The sequence below is a fragment of the Catharus ustulatus genome, chromosome 13, assembly GCF_009819885.2.
Source record: "Catharus ustulatus isolate bCatUst1 chromosome 13, bCatUst1.pri.v2, whole genome shotgun sequence".
Classification (NCBI taxonomy): Eukaryota; Metazoa; Chordata; class Aves; order Passeriformes; family Turdidae; genus Catharus; species Catharus ustulatus.
In genome coordinates this window covers 20,145,838-20,158,421 of record NC_046233.1, presented here as the reverse complement: position 1 = coordinate 20,158,421, position 12,584 = coordinate 20,145,838, and the positions used below count along the sequence as shown (strand labels likewise).

At 44.5% G+C, this 12,584-nt stretch overlaps 1 protein-coding gene across 2 annotated transcripts in view; it reads right to left on the bottom strand.

Moving 5' to 3' along the window:
• Window positions 1-7,286: 7,286 nt before the first annotated feature.
• Window positions 7,287-12,584, bottom strand: part of CARD19 (caspase recruitment domain family member 19) — a 46,661-nt gene continuing 41,363 nt past the window's right edge. For both annotated transcript variants that reach the window (XM_033071539.2, XM_033071540.2), the window contains 2 exons: window positions 10,512-10,583; window positions 7,287-9,804 (listed from right to left, as the gene is read on the bottom strand). In XM_033071539.2, the coding sequence (XP_032927430.1) occupies window positions 9,692-9,804; window positions 10,512-10,583 (185 nt within the window). In that variant the 3' untranslated portion in view covers window positions 7,287-9,691. The remainder of the gene's footprint in view (window positions 9,805-10,511; window positions 10,584-12,584) is intronic.

Below are 12,584 nucleotides of genomic sequence, written 5' to 3'. Positions count from 1 at the left end.
CATTGTATGTATTTATTTGAATCATAGAGTAGTTTGAATTCAAGGGACCTTTAAAGCCCATCCAGTCCCACCCCTGCCATGGCAGGGACACCTTCCACTGTCCCAGGCTGCTCCAAGCCCCAATGTCCAGTCTGGCCTTGGGCACTGCCAGGGATCCAGGGGCAGCCACAGCTGCTCTGGGCTCCTATACCAGGGCCTGCCCACCCTCATTGTAAAAGGTTCCTTCTTATATCAAATTTCTGGAAACTCTGCCACCTTTTCTAGGTTCAGCTGGTAAAAAGAAAGATCCAGGGTGAGCTTTACCTGCTAAACTGGTACCAAGTGCCTGTCAGCAGCAATTCAAATGGCAAAATGAGCTGAGTTTTTCTCTCTAGTTTTGTCTCTCCCTTCCCATCATCGATTGCTGCAGTTTTGTTACTTTTATGAGTTCATGACTAAAAGCAAAACCAATTTTTAAATTTTTATTTTTAAATATATATAGAGAGATATAATTATCTTCAAGGCTCTTACCTGCTGGCTCAGGGACTTACACTTTTTCTAAATACACTATTGCTAGTAACGGTGTAGATTACAAGAATTTCTTCAACAAAAGCATTTTAGTAATTTTATTTCCAAAGTATCATACCTGCAGTCATAAAAATTTGAGTTTTCTAGGTTGCATGTATATGTAGATGCAGATTTGTATTAATCAATTTTCTTAGCATCAATTTTCAAGTGCTCCCTTGTACATAAGGATAGAATATTGTCTTCATGTGTTTCATCTCATTTACAGTTTTTATTACTTTCCTTTCTCTTTAGATATGTCTCAATGCCCATTGATGTACCAGACTTTCATGTATGTTCTGTAAGAATTACTAATGAAAAACAAATCAAACTTGTGTGATTAGTAATGGAATAGACATGCTTTTTTATTTTCTAATCTGTCTTTTGTTGCTTCATTTCCATTGTAGCATGTATTTAACCAGTATCCAGAAGGCAGCAGTTTAATTGTGTGTGCTGTACTAATTTAAACATAGCTCAGAACAAGTTCTGAATGAGGCACGCAGGCCAACTTCCTGTATTTATATTTTATAAACCACTGACTGCTGTAGGACTCTTCGTGCCCACTCATGGCTGTCACGCTTCTGATGCTGCTTCCCGTGTCTTTTATTGTGATTAAGTAGGATTTGCAAAACATTCTCAGACATGAAATCTGTATTTTAATTCTCTGAAGCCTTCAGAGTTCATGTATTTTTTTAGCAGACAGAAGCATCTGCAGGTTGGTTTCAAGTATAAATAATTTAATCACAGGATTATTATTCTTTTAAGTCAGGTGCTGCTTTAAAGTCCTGGCGAGTATCTCTGAGGGGCAGCAAACAAATACATAGGTTTGACTCATTCTTGGAGTCATTCTTTTGTTTGCTGTGCTTTTTCAGAGTTCTTTGTCGGTGGCAAATACCTCTTTTAAAAAGAGGTCATCAATAATGAAGCAAGATGAGTTTTCCAGGCTGTGTGTGGAGCAGTTCATGCCAGGTCAGCCGTTTGCTCCTGTTTCATAAGCGCTGGGCAGGGTAACACTGCTCATGGTCCTTCTCATTAGTCCCTTCAGCATCCAGAACAGCCTGGGCTGGGATTTTCAGTGTAGCTATACTTACTGAACCAGGTGACAACAGCCATATTTACTGGAAGTGACTCTTAAGTCTTTGTCTTCTAAACCAGGTCACTGCTGGAGCTTTTTCTGATATTGAGTCTTACATAAAATAGGCTGAAGCAGAAAACACCATCCTGGTTTCTGTATCCCCTCAACCACCATTCAGGTGTTTTAATTAACAACTTCTGTACCCACAGTGAGTTTGCAGATGACATTAAGGTTGCTGGGAGTCTTGATCTGCTGTCGGGTAGGAAGGCTCCATAGGTTTTATCTAGAGAGGCTGGGTCCAAGGCCAGTGGTCCGAGATTGAACAAGATCAAGTGCCAGGTCCTGTCCTTGGGTCACAAGAGCCCCTGCAGCTCTGGGCTAAGCCAGAGGGGCTGGAAAGGGCCTGGCAGGAAATGCCCTGGAGGTGCTGGTGGCAGTGGCTGAACAGGAGTCCAGGTGGGCAAGAAGGACCAGGGCACCTTGGCCTGTTCAGCCCTGGTGTGGGAGCAGGACCAGGGCAGTGCCCATCCCCTGTGCTGGCACTGCTGAGACCTCACCTCAAATCCTGGGGTCAGTTCTGGGCCCCTCGCAACAAGAAAGAGCTTGAGGGGCTGGAGCATGTCCAGAGAAGGGAACAGAGCTGGGGAAGGGGCTCAACCTGGAGAAAAGGAGGCTCAGGGGGGCCCTCCTGGCTCTGCACAACTCCCTGAACAAGAGGGGACAGCCAGAGGGGCTGGGCTCTGCTCCCGGGGAACGGGGACAGGAGGAGAGGGAATGGCCTCAGGCTTGGCTAAGGGAGGTTCAGGGTGGACACTGGGAGGAATTGGACAGCACCAATTCCTGGAGCAGATGGTAAGCTCCAGAAGAGCTGAGCCTAGAGCTGAGCTCAGATCGTGATGCAGCCTGAAAAGGGGCTGGGGAAGGAACCAGAACCCCACCACCCAGTGCCTGCAGCAGCCTTGCCAGAGCCCTTTAGTATTCACAGCAGATCAACAAAGCCAAACCAGAGACAGAAGCTGAGATGTCCCTAAATAAAGAAGTAAACTGAAATAAATGAGAGAAGGCACTCCAGAAGAGTTAAATTAACAGCATGGCCAGAGTTTCCATCAGAGGCTGGGTTGCATCCAAGTGCTGCAGGGTGATGTGTCAGCTCTACCCAGAGTTTCACCCCTCTCCCTGCCACTAATTATTCCCATCCTGAAATTTAAACACATCCAGCAGCAGTGAGAGGCCCCATGAGGCAGAAGGATGGGCAAAGCCAACCCTACAACTCGAGCTGATTGATAGCCGACAGCTCTTGGGCATGTTAGGAAGCAAACACACATTGTTGGAAGTACAGTAATTTCACGATTATAAGCCACACCATCTTGACTAAAATTTTGGTCTGAACCTGAAGTGCGGCTTATAATCAGGTAAGGCTTATATATGGACAAAGAATGAAAAGTAGCTGTTTTAGTTTGGAGGACAGGTGTCTGCTCAGAAAGGCAGGAACTTCTCTTTGAAATGGAGACTATAAATCCCCTCCCTCCAAATTATTATAATTTTGAAATCAAGCGGCTCTGAGGCAAAGATATGGGAATTAGGAATAACAGTTCTTTTCTAGGGAAATTAAAATAGAAATAGAGTACTACAAAGAAACAAACTCCAAACCCTGACAAGTCAGAGTACAACCTGACACCCCGTCAGGCAGGGTGTTGGTAGCAGTCCCATTAAATGGTGGCTGCATCCTCCTGCAGTGACAGATGTGATTCAGTTGAAGCAGTGCTCCTGTACAAGGTGCAGTTTCCCTCCGGAGGTCCAGTGGTGATGTGAAGGAGTTCCATTTCCCTCTGGAGACCAGTGGAGAAAGGGGTCCCTCAGTGTCCCAAAACCTCTATTTTTATCTTGGTAAGGAATGTTGGGTTCTTCCCCCTGGCTGGAGCAACTCCCAATGGGATGCAGTAATTTTATCAGTCACACAGTGGGACTCAATGGCCATTAGCAGAAAATGACTCGCTGGAGGAAGGATGGGTTGTGAAAAGATAAAGAACAATGCCCTGCCTGGTTTCAATGGATGGCCCATTAGCAGAATATCTCCCATGGAGATAAGGATCACTGCCCCCACCCTCAACAGATGGTGATAGAATAGATACCTTTTATCACGCTCTGTATTGTAACATGGGGCTTATAATCAGGTGCGGCTTATAATCGTGAAATTACATCCCCAGCAAAGTGACAGGAAAAAAATGTGGTATATAAAGACTGCAGCTGTTGTCAGGAATTTCTTATTTTCACACTGATGGAAGTATTTTCACTGTATGAAAACAGAGTCACAGAATCACTGAATCATTTAGGATGGAAGAGATCTCAAAGATCATTGAGTCCAACCTTTGGCTCTGTCTGTAAATGCCCCCACTCATCCTCACTTCTGATGTACTCAGTCCATGGCCGTGCCAGTGGGAGGGTCACTGACGTGTCATTGCAGGATAGGTTGTGAAACACAGGATACAATCTTTTCAAAATAATATCTAACCAATAATTATCCAACTTCCTAACAGGGTAATGATAAAACATTACCTGTCCTCCTATTGGATGCTATGTGTTATTTTGAATTCACTTTTCCTCCACAGTCTGTTGAAGGTCTGTTTTCATGGTTCATGTTATCTTCTTGGGTTCTTATAACAAGAACTGATTACTAACCTGTCTGCCTTCCCAAAAAGCGCACCACAACTCCCAACTTATCAGTGGCCCTTCATCAGGCAAGTCAGGCTTTGTCAGAAATGGAAATGGCAAAAAGTCAGGTTACTTTTTAATTCAGCCTCCTTCCTGATGTTTTCCACTCCTCTTTTTTCCAGTCTTCCAGCCTAGAAGTGGCCCACTGCCTTCTTAATGGTACAAGTTTCAACCAGTCAGAAGGTGAGTGATAAATACGGTGCCATGCTAGGAAGCACCACACCAGGACTACTGAAACATTGCAAAACATTTTCACTGGTGCCAAAAATATTTGAGAAGAAACACATTAACACACAACATTACCACAGATCTCTGGCATGACAGATGAAAATAACCTAAACTGTTGGAAGGCCTTATGTTTCAGATTTGTTTTGGACTTTGGAAGATATGGAGGGAGATAGCTATGTGTCTTTACCATGAAATAGGAGTTATTTTTTTCTATGTCAGAAAACATGATTCACCAGGCATGCCAGAGAGAGCATCACTCAGGAAAGAAATTACTGTATCCCCTCAGGCCTCTCTATCCCTTGCAGAGTTTCAAATCCTGGGAATGTGACTTGGAAATGTGACTGAACTTCACAAACTGTGTGATGTGCACTAACTGAGGAGCATAGGGAGTAAGCCACAATGGGCCTGTGTGGGTCAGTGTTCTTCATACTCCATAACAATTCTTTTTTCTCCATGTTGATAAAAAAACAGGTTTGAAAGCCCCACATCCCATGGCTGCACTGGCAGGACTCCTCACAGCATCTTGAAGGGTCCCTGGTTATCACACAGAGGTCCTGCAATCTTCAAACCTGATATCACTATTAATATTTTGCTTAATTTTCCTATCCTCTTCACTTGCAGACACAGGGTGTGATGGAATGATGAGTCTTGCTCACCTTTCCAGTGTCAGGACCAGCCTAGACTCATCCAGGGCTAAATGTCATCCAGCTCTGAATGAGGAATTTAATCCCTACTTGTTTTCTTATTGACTCTGAGCTCACCAAGATGAGTTTCACTTGTATCTCACAGGGCTCCTGTCCTGGGAATACCCTGAAAGATACCATTGCAACTCTTTCATAGAAGACTGCTGTCTAAATTATTACTATTACAAATAATTACTATTTTCTGCTACAATTTTACCTTTTATACCTGGACTTTGAATTTTATTCCAGTCTGATGTAAATTATCTCCCTACCTCCTGGCAGAACAGCATTCTTTCAGGGCAGAACAAAGTCATGATAAATCGACGTGAGCCAGCTCCAGAGGCACAGGTGAAGCAAAACCCAGCTGTATGCGACCATTATGGGTCAGGAATATTTAAGAGGCACAGGCATCCTCTTTCCAACCTCCACCAGGAGATTTTAAAATTAATTAACTCCGCAGAGGAAAAATAATGTCAGCTCTTTCTGTTTGTGCTGCTGAAGAACGTTCAGCAGGGAGCAGCCCCGGGACACAGCAGCACTGTCCGTCCCAGCGGGCCAGGGATGAGGCAGCTCCGGACGGCAAATGGCACAGAGCTGGAGCACTGGGACACCCCCAGGGTAGCTAAAACCAGGGCTTAAAAGGGAAAAAGAAGTCACCTGAGTGTGGTGAAATATTTTGTTATGGAAAGAGAGGATTTACTGTAAATTGTGCTGTGAGAACATCTCGTCTGTGATTTATCCGGGCTTCAGGTGTAGTGCCACTCGGGCACTTGACTTCACCTGTTATCAGTGCATGAAACACAGATTGTCTGAAAGGTTTTTACTTTACTAGACACAATGTTATTAAAGATTTTTTTTTTTAATCAGGCTGTTTCAGTCATATCCAAACCTTGGTGACACCCCTGATGCTCTGCTCTGGTCCCTTCACCTGGCACTTTGCATGAGGCTACTCCTGCAGAGGCAGAGGGTTGGGGCACGCTGCTCAGCACAGGCACCAGCACAAGCAAGTACAGCCTCCCTCTAACACAGTTGTTCCTCTCCCCAAAGGGCTACAAACCAGTGGGAAAGGAGGGTAGTCCAGCTCCCACTCATCAGGGAGTCAGTCCACAGAAGGGCACAGGATGAAGAGGATCTCTCTTCCTGATGAAGTTATCTCAGAGATCCTCCATCACAACCACCCTGTTCAACAGAATCCAGTGCTAAGCTCTGGGGCTCCTCTTATCCCCACAGAGAGTCTTGCAGCAGCAGATGCAACTATGGCTGTGAGTTAGTGACTCCATCTAAGGTTTCAAGTTTCAAGGGGAGATTTAGATTTGTTATTAGGAAGTATTTCTTCATGGAAAGGGCTGTCCAGCCCTGGCAGAGGCTGCCCAGGGCAGTGGTGAAGTCACCATTCCTGGAAGTGTTTAAAAAACTTGTGGATGTGGCACTTCAGGACATGGTTTAGTGGTGAACATGGTAGTGGTGCCAGATCGGCCATAATTATCGTAAGAGGCCTTTTCCAACCTTAGCAATTCTATGATCCCGTGATTTTCCTGCTACAGCAACAAGTTCCTTTGGTGGGATTCTTGACACTGCTCATATAGGCACCCAGGCTAGAAGTTCCCCCTTAAAGGAACAGGCCAGTAACAAAACTATCTGCATGCTTTCCCTTACATTAAGTCCCTTTTTAGGTAGTGAAGTGGCACTTAAAATGAACTGTGTGTCAAAGTCCCTTTACAGCAAGCACCACTGCACTTCCAGGCTTCATGGGCAGTGACCCTTGGAACTCCCAGAATGACACAAAATCAAGGATTAACCCAAAGACACCCAGTCTTTGAACGAATGAGTCCTGTTTAACTCCAGATCTCTAAACAAGCTAAGCAGAAAAACTGCAATTTTGAAATCAGGTGAAAATGTTAAAAATCCTGGTGCAAACACCCAGAAAAATTTAACCATGAGAGGCCAGAGCCTGGGAGGGGTCGATCGGCAGCCACAGGAGGGCAACAACCAAAGGGTGCTTCTGTAAGAAGAGCAGAGCATTAACTACAAGAAAAACAGCAGCATTCTTCTCTCAGGTTTTATTTCAATTTAATTTCCAGCTTCAGCTCATTAAAAAAAGAAAGGCATTCATTTCTACAGGATTCAAGAAGATGTACATTCAGAGAAATTACTACAGGACACAGGCCCTGTGAAGTGCAGCAAACTGATTCTTGGCAGCACAGCCAAGGCATGGCATAACATGGAGTAGCATCTGTGCACACAGAATGGCAGGGAAAAGCATCCATGATGGCACATTTTGACCAAATATGCTTTCAATTTATTACAGTATGAGAAAAATAATGACAAATGAAAGAAACAAAACTAATAACTTTGCCTTGGTAAAGGCACTTTTAACTGCAAGTTCCATCCAGCAGCTGTAAAGCAGCCCAGTGCATCCCAGAATGAATCATTATTTCATTCCCACTCCAGCTCATCAGGCACATCACCAAGTCCTTTAAATAGCAGTCTGGCTTTAAATGGAAATGTGCAAATTCTTTGTAGGATCTATCACTTTGCTTCCTGGCTCTCTGCACACAGATGGTCCCATCACTTGGCCTTAACCATTTCCGTGGCTCAGGCCAGTGCCTTCTTAGCTCCTGTACAATTCCTGCCTGCAGCATGGAATCACCTATAACCCAGCCAGGACAACTTCCCTGCACAAAGAGTGAAGCACATTTATAAATTAATACCAGCACAGTTTCAGCAGTGAAGGCCAAACTATTCTTGACTTGCCGGGAAACTGGATTTCTGCAGCTAAACAGCTTCATCCATGACCCTGCTCGATTTATTCCCAAATCTGTAACACTGTTTTCCCAGAAGGACCTGACTCCCATGCAAGTGCACATGTGCTTCCTCCAGGAGCTGAAAATGGAATTATCACTGTCCATATGTTCTTGCAGACAAGCAAGCTTCTGAAAGAAAAATATTCCAAGAAAAAGAATGTCTCCCAGCCTGTGCACATGCTAATTTTATAGGCAGACAGAAGTTCAATGTTAAAATTAATAACTGGCACTAATGAAGGACCAGATTGTTTTCTATTCTTTGCTGTTAGGTCCTTTAACACTAGGATGAACCAAGATTCACATTTTCTTTCTCCTTCCAGCTTTAACCCTTGGCACAGCTCATTCTGGATCACTTTTTTCCCTGAGAGACATCCTCATCTCAAGCAACCTTAGGGAGAAAATAAAGCCCTAGCCATAGTAAACTTTCCTGTACCGTACTGGGAAAGAATTCTTCCCCCAGCCCTGGCACAGGTTGTCCAGAGAAGCTGTTGCTGCCTCATCCCTGGAAGTGTCCTTTGGAAGCTCTCTAGTACTTTAATATCTTTGTTATATTGTGGTGCCCAAATGCCCCCAGCACTTGAGGTGAGGACACCCCAGAGTAGAGTGGGACAATCCCTCCCTGGCCTGAATGGCCATGCTGGGCCTGGTGCCCCTCAGGACAGGGATGTGTCCCCTGGCTCCCAGGGCAGTGCTAACTATATACAACTTTCCATTCACCATGATTCCCAGGTCCCTTTGTACAGTCTTGCTCTCCAGCTTCTCATTCCCCAGCCTGCCCGTACATCCAGGGTTGCCCCATCCCAGGTGCACAATCTGGCACTTTCCTTTGTTGAACTTCACTGGGTCGGTGATTGCCTGGCTGTCCAATTTGTCCAGGTCTCTCTGCAGAGCCTCCTTTCACTTCACTGGGAAAGGGAAAGCTAAATTAATCTGGAACTTTTTCTTGGCAGTCTGAAGTGCTTCAAGTCAGACATTCCACTCCCTGGAACACCCCTTGGACTGGAAAGCAGCCTGCACCAGCTCCACGGCATGCAAACTAGGGCCAGCAGCTGAGTGTGACTAGGAACAAAGCAGGCTGGGATGAGGTACCAACAGTGAATCAGAAGACACAGTGAATACAAGGCACACATAAAAGGAACTGGCCCCCATAAACTTTTCACAGGTGCCAGTGCCCACCTGAGCTCAGGCAGTGATTATAAAGGACCTAGACAAAACAGACAGTTCTGAGACAAAGATCCATTTCTTAGTAAGGCTTTGAGTGCATGTGTTTAAGTTCTTTTCCTAAATTAATTCTCAGAAAAGACAGGCCAGAGTTCTTCAAACAGTTGTGATCCTTCATTCCAGTATAGAAAACACTTCTGCAAACATGACTTCAGACCCATGCTCACTTAAGAGATCATTTTAAAGCTTGTAATAAAAATATTTCTTTATACAAACGATAAATACTTTAAGCATTTACAAAAATAAACGGTCCATTCCCACAAAGAAGGACATTTATAGCTGAAGTTCCGAATACATCTGGAGGCAAGGCAATTATTGATGAAGTTAGTTAATAAAATCTTTGGTATGAGTATGGGGCATTTTTATGCACCATTGGCTTCCTTTGGCTTGTGTACTGTACAGACAAGCGAAGAGACAGCTTTTCCTTAATTTCTTGACATGTCTTCCAAATACAACATACAAATATTTCTAACATGTCTTCCTATGATAATAGGAGAAAAGCCCAAGATTCTCCTGGCTCTTCCTATGACTCGTGTTTCTACAACAGAATGATGAGAGGAAAAAGAGAAAGTGAACACAGTTAAATTTCATTTTCTCTAGGAAGCAGTATCTGCAAAAAAATAAAAACCAACTGAAAATAACTAGAGGAAAGCCCATTTTCTTCAATTTGTAGAAATCAACTGCCAAGACAAGCGAACAAGAAATCTCTTCAGATTCCTTGCTGCAAGTTCAGACAGGAAGAGGAGACTGGTCAGTTAGGGAAAGGGGCAACTTCACACCTGAGCACAGCACTGGATGGTGTGGAGCAGGTGACTGTCAGGTGGCAGGTAGAGCCAACACCCAGAGCCAGCAGCACAGGGACAGCCGTAGCTGCTGGGACTCAGCAAATCCAGCCGGCATCCCCCAGCCCTGGCACTGGCAAGGCTTCCACAGCCCCCAAGAGTTGTGGGACCCAGAAGGTCTTGGGTCTGTCTCATGACTGCTGGGAATCATACCCACTGCTATAGCAACAGGAGCTCACATGACTACTGTCTTTAAAAAGAGCCCCTATTTGTGGTAGCCACTGTAGGCAAAATAGCCATTATTTGTACCTCAGCATGACTGCTGTGCAATTTGTATCTGGAGATCATTAATGAATGATGACACCTTGACCCACTCTGTTAGGGAGCCCTGTCAGATAAAGAGCCCAGCTTCTTCCATCCCTGCTGAGGGAAGGCAGCCAGGAGAAGCCCCTGCGCAGCTCACCTGAGTTACAGCAGTACCAGAATAGGGCCAGTCCTGCAGCCACGCTGAAACATGCCAGGAAAAACACCGGGCCTACAGAAAACAGCAAAGAAACACACTGAGACAGAGCAGGGCAGCAGAAGTTTAGCTCAGTTCATAAATCACCAATTGCTATCAATATGCATAATTAAGCATATTTAAACAAAACTAATATATTCACAATTCTGTATGTTCTGTAGCTAATGTACTATGAAGTACATTTACTAGACTGCAATTAATTTTTACTACAGTTGCTTTGCCATCATTCCCTGTTCCACTCTGCTCATATAGCTGCAGCCTATGGTATTTAAGGAAAAGTTTCCAAACCAAATCTCCTAGAAACTGCCTGCCTGGAATTGCAGACAGTTTAATGATGATGGCCAGTACTGATGTTCAATAAAGCCTTTCTAATTCATACTTATCCACTGACAAAACAGCATAAAGATTTATATCTGCTTCTTTATTACCTAATACTCTATTTGTAGTTACTATCTCACTAGAAACAGAGATGCAATTAAACTACACCTCTATTTGTAGATACAATTAAGCTACACCTATCAATTTAAGGACAAGTGTACTGCCTCAACAAATTCCTGGAGCTGACAGCATGGACAAGGACATTGGAGAAAGCAAAGGAGCAAGGATTTGGTTGCTCCTTGACACGTAACCTCTCAAGCAGCGTGGCTAGTGGCCAAACAATCTCTAGTCTCCAGCTCAGGGGGAAAAAAAGTAATAAGTAAAAATAAAATAAAATAATAAAATATGACTTCATTTTCTTATTTCCAAGCACTTTCTCTGTTCATCCTGTACTGTTATGCTGCAGAGAGCAGCACCAACGCGGAAAGTCTGAGCAGCAATTTGGTTCAATATTCAGAGAAACACTGCTACCACAGACAAAAATATACACACAGTTAAACGGTGTTTCTGCTACTTATTTCAGTTTGCTCTCAGGAAACTGCAAAAAAAGGCGTAATTCATAGAAGGTGTTTTGAATCTCTTATTACTGTATCTAAATCTCTAAATAAAATACTGAACTCAAATGATAAAATAGTTCATTACAAATTGAAAGAATTTTTCATCTTTATTTCAGGTCTTCCTTTTCAAAATATCCTACAGTGAAAAAAATACTTGTCTCTGTAATCTGGCATTTAACAAAGGAACATGAAAATAATTAAAATGTTTTCCTAAGGAAAATATATTTAAGCTTTTCCTTCCTTTCTGTCATTGCTTTCAAATAATTTGCAGTTAAATTGAAAGCTTAAAAAAATTGAAAAAAAAATGAAAGATCAAAAAGTTATTGATGGCTTTATGCAAAATGAATAGACCTTACGGTTCAGGCATTAAAGAATTCACAGGAAGTTAGGAGTTTAGCTGTAATAGTTTAAGTAATACCATTGTAAATATTGATTAAACTCGACAGTCTCTTCAATTTCCTGACACTGGTTTCCTCGACAGTAGCTCAGTATATTTTCCTCCATTAATTCTACTTAACTTGTGACAGTCAAGATATCATAATCCAAAGTACAGTAATTTCACGAATACAAGCCGCACCAATTTGACCAAAATTTTGGTGGAAACCCGGAAGTGCGGCTAATATTCCGGGGCGGCTAATCTATTAACAAAATTCTAAAAGCTGCCAACACGGAAGTGAGAGCCCGCGGCAGCCCCAAGCCAAGCTGGAGCCTGGCCGGCCCTGGCAGAGGTGGGAAAGCCTGGCAGAGGCGGGGCCAGCAGTGTGGGGGCGGGCGGCAGAGCCTGAGCCAGCAGGGCGGGGGAGCCCGGGAGAACTGGGGCTAGCAGTGCAGGGGAGCATGGCAGAAGCAGGAAGGCCGGCGGGTGGGGCTGCCTGGCAGCGGGGGAAGCCCAGCATAATCGGGGCCAGCAGCGTGGGGGAGCCCGGCGGTGCGGGGGCCTGCAGTGCCGGCCAGGGCGAGGAAACGCGGCGGCGGTGCAGACGGGAGGGGGCGGCCGGCGAGCCTGGTGGCGGCGGCGGCAGCCCTGCCGGCGGGGCGAGCGAAAGCGGCGCTCGCGAAAGCGCCGCCGCGAGCCGCGAAC